The following is a 20155-nucleotide window of genomic DNA, read 5'->3' on the forward strand; positions in this document are numbered from 1 at the left end:
AAACAGCAGAGCTAAACTGCATATAAAGATGTCAGACAAGCCTTTCCATTAGCACCTGGCTAAGAGCAAGGCGTCGGTGTGCAGGGCAATGGAGGCTGAGGAGGGTCATTAGGTAGAGCCACCTTCACACCTTGCATTCGGGGAGCCTTGAAATCAGTGTTAATTTGTCTATTCTGCAAAAGTGATTCCACACACAGGACTCTGGACAGCCTTTTACTTATATGTAGTAAGTTTATTCTTCTTTGCTATAAAATGTGCACCAATTCACAATACTAAAACACTCTTGCTGTCTTGGATTTTAGAAATATAAATGTACAGTTTGGTCCCATTTGTAATAAACTTTTTTCCATCTCATACTAATGCCACAAGCTGCAACAGCAATCGAAGCCATAGTCCCCAAAGCACATAATGGCAAGGGCTTTGATTATTTTTTACATAACATTTTACAAACCCTACTTTTAAAAACGTACAAGTGCGATCATTTTATTTTTTGTGCGGACAGTCCGGGATTAGTTTGAAAAGTTAAAAACACAGCAGGTTTTACTAATCCCTTGTAACTCCTTTTCAAAAGAACAGATGAGAAGAGAATACGAATAAAAACACGCCAGTCGCAGTATTCTTTAAGGTCAATGCTAGGATAGAGCTTCCAAGCGCTGTAAAATGTCAGAAGGGAGTAATGCAGAGATGTCTTACAGACAAGAGAAGGCACGTTTTACTCCGCTTTCAGTTGTCTGGTGCTCCTGCGAATTCCAATGGGGGACCCTGAACAAATGGAAAAAAGAGACATGAAGGTTAGAATACGAGCTACTCTTTCATCCTCTGTGAAGGGATTTATAATACCTATGTACTTTCCCATTAGCATCGCTAACATCCTTTGCTGTGAAGAGGTAGGTCTGGGGGTGGCTCCTCTCTCAGTGGTAGCCCCAGAAGCCGGTCATTGTGATGACTCCATCTTATGTCAAGGAGAGGGCAGTGAAAGTCAACACATGGTAACTACTTTGACTTATGAAAATCCGTCCCAATAGTCATGTATTTTAAGTCTCTCTAGAAGGGATCAGCATTTCCAAAACTCAAATCACATAATTTGTGTTACTATTTTGTGGAATGTGTTGCAGCAGCCACTGCTTCAGAAAGTTAGTGTAGGTTCCTTACTCGCTACGCCACTTGTAATCATTCTAACTGCTTTCTTTACTTGTTCAGATATAGTAGTGGTGCTTTCACTTCTTCGGTTCAGGGGCGTAGCTAGAGCTTGTGGCGCCCGGGGCTACCCCTCAGATTGCCGCCCCCCTGGGGGGGTGCTGGGGAAAAAGGATGGTGAGCCCTTGAAAGATGTCCGAGTCTCCGAGGAGAGACACGTAGTATTGCTGCTAACAATTACCTCGATTATGCAAGTTACATTTATTTATTTATAAAGTTTTATATAGCGCAAATTTGATCCCGAAGGATATCAGAGCACTTTACAGTTTGAGGCCTGTCTTCAACATGGTGCGTCACACCTTACGTCTGCTTCAAGCAGGCACAAGGTTTTGGAGCAGGGGGGGACGGAAAAGTGACGGAGTGAAATCTTGTAGATTTCACTCAGGCACTTTTCCGAGGCGTTCCTGCGCTGGAACGTCCACCCTGCGCTGGTACGCCCACATGAAACCTGACGCAGGTTTCATGTGGCGCAGGGCTTTACAACGTGACGCATCTCCCTAGATGCGTCATGTTGTAAATCCCCGCCAGCATGGCGCTAGCTTTATGCCGCCGCTTCATCACAGAAGTGACGCAAAGGCGGCGCAAAAGTGTTGCATGAGGCTTGTATATCTGCCCCCATGAATGTACAGTCTGCCTTAGCATTCATTTTTAGGTGTCCCCTACCAGACACCACTGGTTGAGATATTTCACTTGTGAATTATCCATAAAAATTACAGTAGTCTTTGAGCCCAGCGATTACTTGTATTTGTTGGCTTTATGGTCATTCTTATTTTATTGCTTTTTAAGTCAGTGGATTTCCTTCCTCTTCTGTTTGCCTCTCCCGTGGAGCATATCTCTTTTACAATACATTTGATTTGACGGCCTGTTTTCTTGCGCTGATCATTTTTAGGGAAGTACTTTTTTCTATTTAATTGAGAAATCCATGACAGTGCATATGTTTTCCAGGTCTCCAAATCCCCACTCTCCCACGCTCTGTGTTTATTGTAGCTCGCTTTCTGATCTCTCCTGTATGCTTCTCTCCTATCAAATTCACCCCCGCTCAGTTTTGCTCTCTCAGGCCTATGCTAATCATTCCCAATGTTATCCCTTCTCCCCCCACTCAACCCTAGTTTCATTTTTAGTTCATTCCCCTGTGACATCCTCTCGTACGCCTCTGTTGCTTGGCCACCCCTCGCAGTTCTTCAACTTTAAATTTTTCTAATTATGTCTTGAAGGGGACGGCAGCTTTGCATTTTTGCCAGCCTGCACCATTTGCTGAAATGTGGTTTAGCACAATCCAAAATGTATTGTTTTATTTATTATACCAAGTGACGTCCTCCATCTTGGATCAGAAAAAAAATTGTTGCTCCTAACAAGAATTTTGATCCCCAGCACTTATTGATTTATTTATTTATTTTTACAATTTCAGTATTGTGTAAACCTTTCTTGCAGTTCCCTCCCTTGATCGCATTAGTATCCCTTACTGCCCTCCTCTCTTGTACTGTTAAGATAAGCCAAACTGTCACATTATGGGTGCGGATTCGACGCCCTCCTTGGCTCAGCCCGACTACCATTTTCAATCTGACTCAGATTTTTTTTTAATCGCTACTCTATTCTTACTCTTTGACCTACAAATTGCCCTTTTACTGCCTACACGCTGAGCATCTCAGATATCCCCAACAGGTACACTATTTTGATGATGTTCAGGCCAGCAATCGTCCTAGTCAGTCTTTCTTACATTAGGCCTAGTGTATGACCCTATCACATTAGCTTCTTAGCACTGGCACATCGAGGCATGCAAATGTGCTCAGACCCTCTTATTCCAATCTACAAGCTGACAGCTGCCCCCGCGTGATTATTAGTCATTTGAGAGACGTTAATTCACGTCAAAAGATAACAGCTTCTGCTAAAAGGTTAGGGAAACTGTCTGCTTTCACCAAAACCATCGTGGAGACCCCTTAAAACCTCGCTGCTTCACAGAGAGAGCCTGATTTCACTTTATTGACAAGTTTCCCCGAAGAATGAGCATCCTCACTGAATACAAGGAGACCAGCCGCCAGGCGGGCCGCGGCAGAGTGCAAAACGAGTCTGGGTGCGCCAGTGCATGCGTCAGCGCTTGTAGTTTGGAAATAAGACTCTGACTAAGAGTATAACTTGGTGCCGTCGTGCAATCTTTGTAATTGGCCCACCCCCATGGACGGATTCTTTCTTTCTCTCAGTCTGTCTCACCTTGAATTAAGCTGCACACTGCCAGCAAGTCACACTACAGAATGGTGGTCTCCGAGACCGAGTCCACCGTCCACACACTCCGACTCCAGCGAGGGGCGAGGCCGGGGCGAGCGAGCCGAGCGTAGGGGGCAGTGAGCGCGTCATACTGCTACGGTGCGGCGAGGGGGCTGGACAAAAAAGTCATACAGGGCCGTCATTGGTTGCGCTCGAGCGCGCCGCGCTTGCACCACTGATTGACGGCCCTGGACTAGTGTGAGCGGGGCGGGGGGGGGGGGGGGTTCTGGCGCCCAACAACAGCCGATTATTTGTGTGTGATGTTACCCGATACGATTTGTTATAGTATTTGTTCCATTGCGCCTTGCGATGTAGATATAACTTATCAAAGTGAATGCTGTCCCGCCTCCGGAAAGGTGCCGCCTCATAAAAGGTGCCGCCTGGGGCGGACCCCCCCCCCCCCCCCCCCCCCGCCCCCCCCCTAGCTACGCGGCTGCTTCGGTTAGGCCAGTAAGCAACTTTGACTTAGCCTTCTAACTCTTATTATTTCTCATGTAGTGCTCTTTTTAATATTACTTTCTATTCCAGCTACCTTTCTGTTTCCATCTCTCTCGTTGTCTCCACTTCTTCCAACAAGCAATGCAAGTCAACAATTATTAATTAATAATTTAATTATACATTGCTTAATATCATACAGGGTATTAAATATTTTATAAGGAAATACAAAACTGTATATTTTAATTATAAGATGTATAATAACCTAGAAGGTATTCAATATTTTGTAATGGAATTATGAATATGTACTATTTTTACAGATTTTTTAACATTAATTTACATCTACTTCTATTTTCAACGACAGGGAAAACAGACTAGTGAAATGTGCCCTTCTTGGTGGGACCTTAGGAAGGGTAGGAAATTTGGGAATGCAAGACAAGTTGTGATTGCATCAATTGACGACATCAAGAAGTTGATTTAGGTCATTGCAATGAAATGCATGTGTAATTTTTCAAGACTTAACAAACAAGTATGGATAGTTCCTATGATACAGGGATGTACATGGGAGCCATCAAAGACAGCAACAACACTTCACCAGGGGGTGAATGGCCGAGGTTTTCTTCAATGTCCACCAGGAAATATTTAAAAGGAGGTTTAAAGAAGAGCCTGCCTATCACCACTGCGTCCAGGTCAATATGACAAGAGCCATCATTAAAAATGAACAAGCTCATATAACAGCGAAGGCGAATAGAGTGTATGATATAGGTGACAAGGCCAGTAAACTCCTGGCATGGCTGGATGAAAAGAAAGAGGGTAGCAGGACCATACTACAGTTGACAGATTCGGATGGGAAGCTACATTCGCACCAATCGGAAATAATTGATATCCTCGCGGACCACTTTCAGGGAGTATATACCCCGGAAATGGAAGTCATGGCAAGTGCTGCGGCGATGGCCCTCCAAACGGTGCACACCCCGACTTTACCCCAAGAAACGGTGGATGAACTGGAGGCAGACCTAACGGTAGAAGAGATACAGGCAGCAATCAACGCACTACACACAGGAAAAGCGGTAGGCCCCAGCGGTATCCCGGTTGAATGGTACCAAACGATGGCGGACACACTAAGTGGGCCGTTGCTGGCCATGCTCAAGGATAGCTTGGAGCGGGGGATCCTGCCTTTGGATCAACGGATGGCAACTGTCGTGGCCATCCCGAAACCGGGTAAGCCGCCCGCCGAGTGTACATCGTACTGCCCGATCTCGCTACTCAATGCTGAAGCCAAAATTTTGGCGAAAACATTGGCTACTAGATTGATGCCCCACCTATCCCGCCTGATCCATCCAGACCAATCCGGTTTTATGCCCCATAGGAGCACGGCACTGAACCTCCGACGAGTACATGACGCACTGGCACGGGCCCCCCTACTAACGGAACCAGCAGTCATTCTATCGTTGGACGCCAGGATGGCGTTCGACATGGTAGAATGGCCATACCTATTCGCAGTCCTGGCACACATGGGCTTCGGCCCTAAATTTATCGCATGGATAAAACTTTTGTACACGGAACCTGTCGCACATGTGGGGGCCAATGGAAACATTTCCCGAGAAATACCATTGGCCAGAGGAACGAGACAGGGTTGCCCACTCTCCCCCTTGCTATTTGCGTTAGTCCTAGAGCCATTAGCGACTGTCATTAGAGACACCCCATTACTGAAAGGAGTGAGTTGGGGGGAGCACTGGGAAGACAGGGTTTCCCTCTACGCTGATGACATGTTAATATACCTGACCGACCCAACCGCTGGCATCCCGATACTATTAGAATTATGCAACACACATGGTATCAACTCTGGCTACACCATAAATTGGTTGAAATCGGTCATCTATGAGCTGAAGGGTCCTCTGCCACACCTACCCAGCGATTGCCCGTTGACAATTGCAGATGCCTCGTTTAAATACTTGGGAATCTACGTCGCCCGAGACGCCTTGATACATTATAATCAAAACCTATTACCTTCACTCACTCGCTTAAAGGCAGATGCAAGACATTGGAAAACTTTACCGTTTACACTTTTAGGTAGAGCGGCTCTGTTTAAAATGAAAGCACTTCCACGTCTTCTGTATATACTGGAGAATACACCAACCCTAGTACCGCCCTCATATTTTAAAAAGGTGACGGCAGTAATTTCAGGTTTGCTATGGGGGGGAACGCCCGTCTCGGGTGGCATATATAAAACTCAACCGTGGATGGTACGACGGTGGGATAGCGCTGCCGAATATACAGTTGTACTATTGGGCGTCTCAACTCAAGGTGATAAACCAATGGATCCACGCACCACAAGAAGACCCAGCCTATTTGGCAGACAGGGCACAGCTAGGCACGCACAGTCTGTTGGCACCACTATACAATAAAAGTCTACTGGCAAAACTGATGGGCCCAACGAAACACACGATAGTACTCTGGCATAAGGGGCAGACCAGGCTGAAATGGGGGGGGGGGGGGGTGGTGATAACTAAACTTACACCTTTATGGGACACTAAATCACTGGGATGTCTGAGACATAGTAAGGCATTCACCCAATGAGACAATATAGGGATTTCCACAGTGGGAGACTTATGGACAAATACTGGCATGGTCCCCTTCTCACTATTACAACAACAGTATGACCTAGGACCTACTGAGACATACAGATATATACAGATAAGGCATGCATTGATGGCAGCCATTGAACCGGGGACAAAGATCCCCGAATCCTCACCGTTGGAGGACTGCCTACTCACTGATTTTATGCAAACGGGGGCCACATCCCTCACTTATCGAAAGTTGCTGAACAACCTACCTGATCCATTAACTAAATTACGGGACAAATTGAAGGAGAAGTTGGGGGAAATGGACGAGACGGACTGGAACACCGCATTGGCATCCCCGCAGGAGGCAGGCGTGTCGGCCCGCTTCCGACTGGTACAATTTAAAGTACTACACAGAGTGTATTACACCAGAACTACCCTATACAGAATACATAGGACTGATCATCCAAACTGCTTGAGAGTCTGTGGAGAGGAAGGGACACTACTGCACACACTTTGGGACTGCCCGTTCATTAGTGAGTACTGGAAACGCATTATGAGGACCATTTCTCAAACGCTAGAAGTGTCACTCACACCGGACCCGAGGGTCTGCTTGCTGAATATATGGGGAAAGACTGATCTGACGCGACAGGAACAACAGTGGGTAGTGGTAGGAATGATGGTGGCCAATCGAGATATAGCGCAGAAAAGGGGGGCAGCGGACATACCGACGTCGGCACAATGGTGCAAAAACATGGATAGATTGATGGTAACCGAGCGAGCGTTTATAAGACCAGAGCTTACCCTCGCAAATGGAACAGTATATCGTTACCTTGGAATAAATATTGGGGTGACCTGTGTGAACCTCTTCCAGAGGAGGAAGAAGATAGCTCTGGAGGAGAGGATGAGTTAGAGGACTGATACGTATACATTAAAGAGATAGTGGGAGGGGTCTAGGCAGACGAGGGTGGGATACTTTAAGGAACTCACAAGATAGGGATAGAATAGTGAATCGGGAAAACCCACTGATATGAACGATTGAATGTATATTGATATCTTGCTACATTGTTCATTACTCCTAATGAGTATGTGGTTTTGTTCAGATAAAATAATAAAAGTAAGACATGTGATTTTCTTTACCTACTACTGGAATGTCTCGAACACAATATCCACGAATGCTGCCGGACCGGAAGGTTGTCGGCTAAATAGCTGTGTATCACAAACATCGAATTAATGACTGCGTGGCAACTGATCTCTGAACACACGAATGTTGTATTGTGTATTTGACAACTGCAATTAAAGTCTTACAACAAAAAAAAAAACTGAACAAGCTCCTTTCCAGCTGTAGTGCAGGTCAACACTGAAATGCAGAGACCCGAGCACCTGCCTCAGTAGGCAATACATTCCATTATGTTTTGCTAAGTTCATAGCACAGTGGGAAGGCTGTAGCTGCTACCATTGGGCTGTAAATCCAAAAACACGAAATATCTATACTAGTGCTTTGTTTATTGTTGGTGTAAATACGATTTCTCCTAATATATGAATGGCATTTTCTGCTTTTAGTCTGTGCTTTGCACATAATCCTTGCCCACTTATAAATGGCATTAATGTCAACTGCCCTGGTTTTTCACTGATTTCAGATTATCAAATATCTTTTCATCTTCGGTTTAATGGGTTATCTTGTTTTCGTTCCATGTTGTCTCTTTTGGTGTACAAAAGGCTCTCCCAGACCACTTCAAGTTCTGCAGGCCTATTACTGGTCAGTGTTTGGGGAAAATATTTAGCTATGGGATGTACCAGTTGGGCACATTTATTGGACTACTGCCCTCAGCCATAAAGGAACAATATGTGGGGGCTCCCCATTATCATCCTCAAACCCTTCTTGAGAATAACAGTTGTGCATTCTGACCACTTCAAGCTGAAACTTAGGTATTACAAAAGCCAAGCACACCTGCAATTCTTACTGGTTTAAGGCCAATTAAACATTCCCAAACATATATTACCGGACTTTGAACCAAGATTTATATTATGAAAAATAAAATCCCAAATTACATTTAGTACATGATTAGGAGATGGGTGTCTTGCTCTGTTGTACAAAATGAAAGTGGTTTCTTGTAAGCCTCATCTTTACTATTTACAGACTCTTCTAAGGTGCTGGTAGGAAATAAACAGTCCCCGAATATTCAGACGTTTCATCCATGGTACCCTCCTGAAGTCAAGTGCCCCTTTTTGTCATGGCCACACCTACTTTTTGCCACTGCTACTGATGTTTTTCGATTGATGTGCACTGGGTCCCTGCTAACCAAGCCCCAGAGCCAGTGCTCTCTCTCTAAAACGGTCTAATTGTAACACAATTGGCACACACTTTGGCACCCATGTAAGACCCTAATAAGTGGTACCCCCGGTACCTAGGGCATGGGTAACAAATAGGGTGCTTAGGGGCTGCAGCATGTATTATGCCTCCTTAAGAGACCACCATACAAACTGCATGCAGCCTTCCACCTCAAACTGTGTGTCATGGTGCAAACCATGAATAAAAACATGACATGGCACACTCACTGTGTGCCATGCCAAAGCCACTGCTTGTAATATATGTAAGTCACCTATACAGCTGGCCTTTTAGCCCTAAGGCAGGGTGCATTATATTACATGAGAGGGGAGCCTGTCTGAATAAGCAGATATGCTCCGGTGCTGTCAAGTTCAATTATTAGATGATACAAGTGAACAAGGAAGTAATCTTAAGCATATGTGCTGGGTACTAGCCATTACAAGTTCCACAGCTACATAATGGCTTTACTGAAACCTATGGTGTATTGTTACTACTAACTAGTTAATTAGTTGTCTGACTGGAATCGTCCAGCCTGCCACCACAGACATGTTTCTGACTCCTGCAGGTGAGAGCCCACGTGTTAACACCTCCTCAAGCAAGATGGCTAGTGATTTAGCATATGAAGGCCAGAGGCTTCAAAGCCCCTGCCACCTTTGATATGTGACCCTGGCATCCCCCAGACCTGGCAGACGCCACTCCCTGCAATAAGGCCCGTTACCATCAGGACAGACGGGAAATTAGCTGTGCAAATAGGTGTGTTGCACCAACAGGCTAGTGCCACCCAAAATCTTGTTTTTTTGGTCGAATTAGGAAATCTTGTACAGGCTTATGCTCACTACCCACAGGAAGTGGTCATATAGGGGGTGTAGTGACCCCAAGGGTAAGTAGCCTATTGCCTACTACCCTTCACTCCCCTTAAGGCCCCTAAATTCAGTATTTGGGTGTCCCCCTGAAACCAGGAACTCATACAGAAGGACCAAGAAGAGCTAAAGAATGCAAGAACTGACTGTGAACAAGTGGTGAATTTTGCGCTAATCCCGGCCTGCTCCTGTACTAACAACTGTAAAGGCCTGACTCGTCCTGCAGCTGCGCATCCTCCAAAATGGTTGCCAGCACTTCGCCAACCAGCCAGCATCTCCTTTGACGAGGAGAAGCCACTTTACTAGAACCTGCAGGCACTAACTGCAACGTCCGGTTCACTGGTCTACTGACCACCGAGTCCACCGATGCAGCAGCTGGCCCGGAGGAGGTCAGATCTCCCCACCAAGTTTGGGGATGCAGGCCCCACGAGCTGCCCTGCACCAACACCGTGGGTACTGGATCTGCTTGCAGCAACCAAGGCTTGTTCAGCGTCTATTAATAACACAAGAGTACCAGAGGGTCTAACCAATGTATAGTAGAGGTGTAGATAAACCCCGGCACTAAACTCAAAAGACTGACTCTAATAAAACTGATTCAATAAGCCACCTTTGCGGATGGTCTAGGACACCCATCAGTCACCACTCGGAACCGCCCTTCATCATTTGGGGTTCCTCTGCAGTCTTTCTTACATTGGTTAGACCCTCTGGTACTCTTGTGTTATTAATGTACTGCTAGGGAATGTATCCAGAGCATGGTCTTTAAATATTCCCTTGGGTCCCTACCTGATCGTTGTCTTGTAGTTGTTCAGCGTCTAGCCTAGACAACAAGACTGACGTAATGACATGGGACATCAGCTACAGAAAGGCCATCGTTGAGAGTGGTCCTGCTGTCCTGTTTTGCCCCCGTCTCCAGGTCGACCTAAAAAGTGAGAGCCACTGACGCCAGCAACACTCTGGATAAAACACATCTGCAGCCGTGCCCTACAGTCCGAGCCTACTGATGGTACGCCCTTTCCCAAAAGACCCAAAAGTCACCACTTGCAGCCTTTTTCTTGTTAAAGGTTATCCATAGACTTCAGCAGTAGCGTTCGTAGAGGTGCGACCAGCACCTCAGTACCCGGACACACCAGGGCAGATAAACCAAAACTGCTGGTGGTTCTTAGGACTTTGGCCCATACATACCTTAAGTCCAGAAGAACAACCCTGTAACTCGATTGCAAGTACCCCTATGTAGTATATGTTTCTCCCATAGGATAACATTGCCACTTTCGAGGCGCATGCCTCAAATCTGACAGGTGCATTATCTGTGTTTCTGAAAATGGGTAACTCAAAAGTACTTACTTAATCTGATAGATCTTGGTGTTTCAATGAATACAAAAATCTATGTTATTTTTCTAAATTGGCGTTGGATTTCCTTATTGAGTTTGTGTCTCATTTATTGATACTGTGTGTGCAACAAATGTCTAACACTCTCCTCTGATAAGCCTAAGGCTGCTGGACCACACTACTACAAAGAGAGCACCTCGGGATTGTTAAAGCAAGCCCCTGTACACTAGTAAGGGATACCTGGACTCTCTGCACAGAGCACCTCATTTTGTTACGCTATATAGAGCCAGCTTCCTACACCCCCTGAAGCAAAAGTGAAAAGCACAAACTTCCAGCCTGAACTGAAGATTCGCATCTGCCACTTATGATTTACAATGAGGCTTCTACAGAAGTATATTAATTTTGCATACACATGTAATGTTTTGAACTGGGTGCTAAGGAAAGGGGCAAAATTCAATGAGCTGGGAGGTTTGATTTTGAGCACACGTGTACACCGGTAAATTAAATGGGACAAGTGATGTTATTTGCTTGTCTAATGAAGTACTTTTCAGCATGTTCGCTCCAATCCTCTGTGAAAGCACCTTGAGAAGTTCTGAAAATTCTACATCTCGACTCAGAGATTAACAAGACCAGTTTCCTAGCGCCACTGCTGCAACCATACGTACATCATCTTTACCTTGCCACACTCTGTAGCTCAGGGTCTGGGCACAGTTTAGTGTTCTATTTGCTTACTTTGCAGTAAGGTCTTATTGTTTGAGTGCTAACTGCCCTATGACACATCCGCATATTGCTTAATACCCTCTTGTCTTATGGACATTAACTAGAATCTGTTAATCATCACAACGTACAACAAAAATGGCCAGCTTCAATAACCGAAAACACTGCCCAGAGCAGAGGTAAGGGGCATTCGGAGATGCAGCGTGACAATCTTACCTGCCTTCTTTCGTGCGCTGGCTTTGGATTTCCTCCCTTTTACAAGGGATGAATTCTCACTGTCGTCAGTGAGTGGAGCCAGCTCGGCATCATTCTTCCGCTGCTGCGTCCCCCCATCTGGCAGTGGTAAATCCTTTAAAGAGATTTCATTGATTGGTGCAGGTTCTTCTTCCTTCTTTGGTTTACAAGCAGTTAGTTCTATGAAATCCTTTGTAGAGGCTTCAGTGAGGGAAACTGGCTCTCCTTTCTTCTTCAGTTGCCGTCCTCGCCCCTTTGAAGCCCGGGAACCCATTGGAGAGGTTTCAGAGAGAGGTGCAGACATGTCCTGCTTCTTTGGAGTTCTCCCTGTCTCCTGTTGGGAATTCTTAGCAGGTTCTTCAGTAAGTGGAGCTTGCTCTTCTTCCTTTTTCAGTTGCCTCCTTCTCCCCTTTTGCATCTGGGAATCTTTTGGAAGATTTTCGATGAGTGGAGTAGACTCTCCTTCCTTCTTCAGCTGTCGCGATCCCCTTTTCTCCTGCGGGGAATTCTTTGAAGTCTCAACCATATGTGCAGCAGGACCTCCTCCCTTGCTAAGTTTCCGCTTTCTCACTTCTTTCAACAGTGGTGTATTCCTTGGAGAGCCTTTGACTGCATCGCTTTTTGATCCCCTTCTGGGCCGTTGAATCTTTCCTCTTTTTTGTGGAGTGACTGCGTCCTGCAAAGATCCTTTTCTCTTCCTAGCTGTAGAATTTGATTGCTTCTTTGCTCCCCCAACTGCCTTCTTTCGAACCATCTTTTTCTGCTGCTCCTCGCTTGCTCCAATGCTACCCTCTTGCATCTCACTGCTTTGCGATTTCTGCTTCCTCTTAGGGGCGGTCACCTAGAAAGCAACATAAAAATCTTAAACCACCTCCCCTTATTGGACCGATAACCAAGATAATCTTTTGCTAACAAAGAATGATTCCTGATGAGAACTGCAAAGATCGAGTAAAACTTCTTTTAAACATGTTAAGCTGTTCAGCAATGAGAAGGAATATAAATAAAATATAACAAACTTAGACGTTACTCACCTAAAAGATGGTACTTCACTTTTGGTATGCATGGGGCGTATGTTTTTTCTCTCTCTCTGAGTAGCTCAGCACGTGGAACAGAGGTAAGTTCATGTTGGATATAAATGAGACAGGACCAAGCAGCATAAAATGGTGCCGAGAAATGCATATGCATAACCAATATGGTCCCCATCGTACATAGATAGCGTTGATAGCTTTCAAGCCCTGGCTGGCTGGCTGCTGCAAAGTACAGTAGTAACTACCCATAAAAGATAACTTGTTGATGGCTGGCCCCTGGTGACCCCTTTCAACACCGTAGTACTGAAGCAGATGTGCAGCGTAGATGTATCCTGGTACATGGACTTCTAGGTAGGCAGGAGAATTGCTTTGTAAATGGGTATGACTCGAATGTAGATGACGGACAATTTTATTGGAGGGTATGGAGCTCCTCGTTCTGTATGTGATGGTGTGGGTTGTGGGTGGGGGGACTTCACTCTTGAAGGGGATAAGGATTGACATCCACCCTTAATGCACGCAAAGCCATCTATGACAAAAAACCTAAGCATGGCGATGACCAGATTGACTTGCATTGATATATGACGGGAGCTTCATCCGGACACAAGGGAATACTCCTGCAACTCACGGACCCATGGCAAACATAGTAGACTGGACTGATTTCTGATATCTAGTAACAGAACACCAGATAGATACAGAGCGATACCACTGCAGGTTCCTGTCTGACTACATACCTCGGTTCTATTGTAGAGATTACGCCCAGCATTTGTGCAAAACACTGTAGGAGGGATGAGGGAGACACTGAACACCTCATATGAGTCTAACTGGAACACATCTGCTATTAGGGAAAATGAGTGGTAGACATTTAAAGGCATCAGAGGGAGCGAGTATGTTGACAAGGCTGTCTGAATCCAACACCAACAGGACTTGCAATGACACAAAGACGCAGTGTCGACACAGTAGTCAGCAACCCCTGGAGACAGCTGTCAAGTTGAAGTTGCTGGATGTGGAAAAACCCGACAAACCCATGGGGCGAATTAGACCGGCTCACACTTGGAGACAATAGACAAAGGGCCATATGCATGAACATATTTTCCCATAGACACAGAATGGGCAACACCTTTTGATGCATCTGGCCCAAAGCCTCCATAGAGATGGGATAAATCTGCCAAATTGCTTGCATGGCATGTATGTGTGCCACATGTGCACCCATGAACTATTCAGGGGTGCAACAGGGTGTCAATGTGACACCCTGCCACCCTTGTAAGTCTTCCCCCTATTACTGAGTCGGTGTTTACCGAATCGGTAATTCCCATTCATTCCTATGGGCCTACAGGCCCATAGGAATGAATGGGGAATACCGAATCGGTAAACACCGAATTTTACCGATTCGGTAAAAATTACCAAATCAATACCTACATACCATTTACCGATTCTAAAATACAGAATCGGTAAAGTTCGGTATTTTAGAAACTGTAAATAGTATTTACCTACATATGGCCCCAAGTTTCCAGTTTTAGAGAGTACCTGGCAAAACGTCCGTTGCCAAGGTATTTGATGAGCAAAAGGAGAACTCTGACAAAGGGCTCTAAAAGGAAGAATGAAACTCAGTGAAATGCCTTGCAATAAGACACCCTAGCTGGACTGCCCACTGCCTGACTTTTATCAGACATTTGCATACCTGGCCACTGACAAACTACAAGAAGTCTTTATAGAGTCGTTAGAGAGGAGTAAACTGCACGACACTATGATAGAAGCAGTGATAAGGATGGTCCCCAAACCGGGCACAGACCGGACACAGATGGAGTCCTATAGACCTCTGTTTATGATCAAAGCAGACCATAAGTTGCTAGAGAAGGTATTGGCTAGTCAACTCTGCATTGTGGTGGGCATGCTGGTGCCCGAGGACCTAAGTGGTTTTATACCTGGAAGGAGCACAACGAACAATATTGCAGGCTCACCCACATGGTCATCTCCACAGAGCATATGAATATAAATGGAGCCTTAGTGGCCCTAGATATAGAGAAAGCTTTAGAAAACTTGGGGTGGGATCATGTTTGCAGTCCTGAAGGGCATGGGTTTTGGTCCTAATGTTAGGCTGTGGCTACAACTACTTTATGCACAACCCATGGCTAGGGTATGACTGGGAGGTGTGGTGTTGGAAGTCTGGGCTATGGAGAAAGGAACCAAGCAGGGGTGCCCACTGCCATCCCTACTATTTGCACTAGCATTGGAGCCACTAGTGATCAGGCTATGTGAGGTACTGTATGACTGGAGGATAACTCTTGGAAACACAACATATGTAGTTCCTCTGTATGCAGATTTTCAAGAGCTACAGATGTCCCTGCCAATACTCCTAGTGGGATTGAAGACATTTGGTGAGGCAATGGGCCTACGCCCCAACTGCGGTAAGTCCCTGACATTCTCCCTGGGACAGCTTGCAACTCTTAAGAGAATACTCCCTTCCAGATATTGGGACAATATGGGAGGCAACAATTTCAGTACTTGGGAGTTCAGGTGTCCCACAGTGCTGCCCTACAATAATAATAATAATAATAATAATAATAACACCTTTTGTATAGCGCCTGGTTACACTAGGCAACAGTGTGTCCCCGCGCTTTAAAACTAATTACTAGAACAGAACCCCAGAGAAACAAAAGGCAGCTGAAGGAAAGGGCGAAAGGATCTCAGAGTTTAGGAAAAAGGTAAGTTTTAAATTTACGCCTAAAGTTTCCTTCAGATGGCTCCATCCGGAGCTCAATGGGGAGGTCATTCCACTGTTTGCTGGCCAAATATTTGAATGACCGGCCACCCATCCGTGCCCGCTGGATTCTGGGCACCTGAAAGAGCATACGGCCCTGAGATCGTAGATAACGATTAGGGTAGTACTTGGTAAGTAGTTTTTGAAGATAGACGGGACCTCTCTCATAAGCAATGCGATGGGTCATGCACATGCTTTTAAATATGATGCGCTCCCGTATGGGGAGCCAGTGGAGTCGCACTAAGGCTTGTTTCCCTGAAGATCTTCTAGAGAGGTTGAGAGCCAATCTAGCTGCTGCATTTTGAACACATTGAAGCCTATGAAGGCCTTTCCTACTCAGGCCTAAGTATAAAGCGTTACTGTAGTCGAGATGGGGCGTCACCAGAGTATGAATTAACGTTTTCCTGCTATTAGCAGGAAGCGAATCCAGGGTCTTGCGTAAGGTCTTAAGGATCCCATAGCATTTACCTGCTATTCCTCTGGTGTGATGTTCAAAGGATAGAGTCTCGTCCAGTTTGACCCCTAAATTCTGAACCTGTTCCAATGGTTTAGGAAAAGTGCCAAGTTCTTTAGGCCACCATGCCAACGACCAAATGGATGGAGATTTCACCAACACCAGAAGTTCAGTTTTATTAGCATTGAGGCGTAAACAATTTGTATTCATCCATCCCGCTAGTCCGCTCAGACAGGCTGTAAAGTTGGCTGAGGCCTCATCCGGAGGCTGAGACAGTGTCACTACCAGCTGGGTGTCATCAGCATATGACACTATCTCAACCAAGTTCGCCACAACCAGCTTGGCCAGGGGCGCCATATAAAGGTTAAACAAAGTCGGGCTCAAAATTGAGCCCTGAGGCACCCCCTGTCTGAGCGAACGCACCTCGGATTTAAAAGGTGGACAGTAAACTTGGAATTGCCTATTCGCCAAGAATGTACGCATCGTGAGCCAGACCCTCAATGCCAGCCTCGTTAAGACGAGAAAGCAGCAGGGGATGGGAGACGGTGTCAAATGCAGCGCTCAGATCTACTAAGAGGAGCGCGGCTGTCTTCCCCTCGTCAACTTTACTCCTTAACAACTCGGTGGAAAAGAGGAGGGCCGATTCAGTCGAGTCGTGCGCTCTAAATCCTGACTGCGAGGGATGCAGATGCAGTCCCCTATCCAAATATTCAGAGAGCTGCTTGTTAACTATCTTTTCCACCACCTTAGCGCAAAAGGGCAGCAGCGATATAGGTCGATAGTTATCCAACTGCGCGGCACACAGATGAGGTTTTTTCTTTAAGGGGATGACCTGTGCTTTTTCCAGTCTTGAGGTATTTGGCTTGTTTGAAAGGATAGTTTCGCCATGTGGCCTACATGAGTCGCCAGAAGCTCGGCTTGATTCCTAAGGACGTTGGGACGAGCCACATCCTTAGGGGAGCCTGATTTGATGCTGCGGATAATATTCAGCAGCTCCGTGGTGTTAGGCACCGCAAACTGATTAAGGCACCCGTTGTTAGTCATCTCACTGCTAGTGGAGGTATCCCTAAGGGGTTCTTCCAGTACCACTGGAAAGGTTTTATAGATATTGTCCACTTTCTGCACAAAAAAATCAGCAATAGCTTCACACATAGCTGTCGAGTGCAGATCAGGAGCTACAGTTCTCTCCAATGAGGTGAGCTCTTTGTAAATAACAAAGAGTTCTTTAGTAGAGTTCTCCGCCAATTCAATTCTGTTCTTTAAGAAGTTGCGTTTGGTAGATCTAATCAGTTTATGATAACTCTTTATACTCTTTTTATAGTTGAGTCTTGCCGAGTCATCATATTTACTGCGCCAGATGCGCTCCAACTTTTTGCATTCTGTTTTACATGCTTTTAAGTCAGTATTGAACCACTGAGCTGTTTTCGAGCACCTCGCTGGGGCCTTGGTAGTCCACGGGGCAGTTTCATCCAAAGCTCCTGACAGCCATTTTTCATAGTATGTCCAGGCTTCGTCTACACTCTCTTTAAGTGGGGGGCTGCCTCTTTTTAAAGCCAGCTCTAACTCATCCTGCTTAATTTTTCCCCATTGCCTACGTTTACATGCCATCAGTTTAGTACTAACCAATAGTTTGGACTCCCCACGGATGGTAAACTCCACCAGAAAATGGTCTGACCATAATACCTTACTGGGGGGTGCACCGCCACCCCCTCCCAGTTGGCAAAGACCGGGTCCAAAATATGGCCTGCTTTATGGGTAGGAATCAGGGATTGAATGTTAAGATTAAAAAATTTTAAAGATGCTAGTCAACTTAAAGCTTCCTTGTCGTTTTCATCCTCAATATGAAAATTGAGGTCACCCAAAATCAGAAACTTATTATACCGTAGTGCAGGATGGGCAATTACTTCCATCAGGCTGTCCAGAAAAAACGAGGTCTTACCTGGCGGACGATAGATCAGGTAGCCATTAATGGCCCTGTTAGGGCGGTATTTTATAGCAAAGAGAGCAGCTTCACAATCTTTAATTAACACTGTCTCTAAAGTGCATGACAGACCCAGTTTATGAATAATGGCGATACCGCCTCCCCTCTGTTTGACCCTGTCTAGTCTTAATATCCCATAATCCTGGGGGAGAGCTTCCAATATATCTGGATTGGACTCTGCATCCAGCCAAGTCTCGGTCGAGAAGAGTGCATCTGGTTGTTTTTCCACTAAGAGGCCATAGATATCCAGCTTGTGCTTCCTAAGAGAACGACAATTAATCAGGGCGATTGTGGTAAAACACAAGTTGTGTGTAACTGTCCCAGATGACGATACACGTGTTGGCTGAACAACTAAAGAAGAAAATAAAGACCAAAGAAATTCTATTTAGAAATCTGTTCCATTATATGATTGTAATAGGCTGTTTACTGATTTCTATGTTGTCGGGATGACTCTGTTTTCCTTGACTTCTTAAAATCATGTAAGAAACCATCCATCCCCTTAGGTGTCATTGGCAAAGCAAATGTTTAAAGCTCTTTCAATTAAAGAGTGAAATCCTACAGTGCATTGGGAGGTGAACTTATGGGCGGTTTCACAGATGGTCCTGCTTTAGGAGGAATATAATCAATCCATTCCGGCCCCTTGCTTGATGGAGTATTTATTATATATTATTATTATTATTTATATGGCGCACAAATCAGCCCCTGGGGGATCTCTCGGCACCCGTATCATCCTGAAGCTCACCATCTTCATGGTAGAAGATTATTATCTTGTGGTAAAGGGTCGGACACCTCAGGCACTGAGGTTCTTGTCTTGTTTTAGATGAGGCACTTATGGCTTTAAAAGGGGTTGAGGTGGAAAAGTGCTTGGTTGTTCTGGAAAACTTGTATAATAATAACAGATAATAATCTGTAGAACTAGGTTGTAAATGTTTATTTACTTATTTGCAGTTCTTATATAGCGCAAGCCGGACCCAAGGGGTGTCAGAGCAATTTATATAAAGCAAAAAAGGGTGAGAAGTGCAGAACAATATTATATTAATAGAAAATTGAAAATGCATGCCTATTCAAAACGGATGCTGAGGCGTTACTCTTATATGGCATAACCCAGAGGGTAACAGTACTTCAAAAGGTCCACATCAGGTGAGTCGTTGGAAGTACAGGAAAATATATTTGGGTCTTCGTCAGAGCACTCACACTAAAATTTACAAGAAGTACCAATATCTAATAACGTTTACATGCCTGCGAAGTCATCTGAATAGGGAGTGAGGAGGGGAGGGGACGTTGAGGGAGAATTATGAATAGGAGAAATTCATCCAGTTCTGAGCCTTTACACTTTCCCTTAAGTTGAGTCAGGTTACCAGAATGATCCAAAAGGAACAGTGTTTTTCAGACTCATTGTTTAGAAGCCTCTGAGGTGGTAGAGGCAAGACTCTGCTTTGTCATCCGTGTTCTGACAAAATGGCCTCTGTAGTTGTTGTTTTAGCAGCCTTTGTTGATTTTCTTGCCGGAAAATCCATCTGTAATGGTAGCATCACCGACGTGTCACTGGTCATCAATTATCAGTGAGTAGCCAAATGTCAACTATATAGTCAAAGGATACTCAGTTGATGACGTCATTGTAATATCATTGAAGGATACTCAGTCAATGATGGAATAATTGGTAACTTCATCATAGACATCATTGGCATGGTTATCATCTATGAGAATGGTGTTTTTTTTGCAGATGGTGTAGCATCTGTAGACAGCGTCTCGCTCCTTGGTGGTGCAGCTCTCACAGCACTGGTTAGAGTTCAGGTCTTTTTAGGTCTCGCGCCTAGCGTTGCAGTGCGCAGCAAGAGACCTCATGTAGGGGGTTTCAAAACTAACCTAGGAATCGCGCACGCTCGTGCATGTGCTTTTCATTTTCTCCCACGCTATTGGCCTTTGTGTGCAGGCCTGCCAAGTTTCACGCAACGGACGTGACTCTAACGCATTTCAGTGTGGTGTTCTGCAACACCGCAGTGAAATGCA

At 45.3% G+C, this 20155-nt stretch overlaps 1 protein-coding gene across 2 annotated transcripts in view; it reads right to left on the minus strand.

The window, feature by feature from the left end:
- Positions 1–209: 209 nt before the first annotated feature.
- Positions 210–20155, minus strand: part of NEIL1 (nei like DNA glycosylase 1) — a 165263-nt gene continuing 145317 nt past the window's right edge. For both annotated transcript variants that reach the window (XM_086959312.1, XM_086959313.1), the window contains exons 9-10: positions 11907–12765; positions 210–762 (exon numbers count right to left, since the gene is read on the minus strand). In XM_086959312.1, coding sequence (XP_086815438.1) covers positions 713–762; positions 11907–12765 — 909 coding nt within the window. In that variant the 3' untranslated portion in view covers positions 210–712. The remainder of the gene's footprint in view (positions 763–11906; positions 12766–20155) is intronic.

Source organism: Lissotriton vulgaris, chromosome 2_2, assembly GCF_964263255.1.
Source record: "Lissotriton vulgaris chromosome 2_2, aLisVul1.2, whole genome shotgun sequence".
Taxonomy (NCBI): Eukaryota; Metazoa; Chordata; class Amphibia; order Caudata; family Salamandridae; genus Lissotriton; species Lissotriton vulgaris.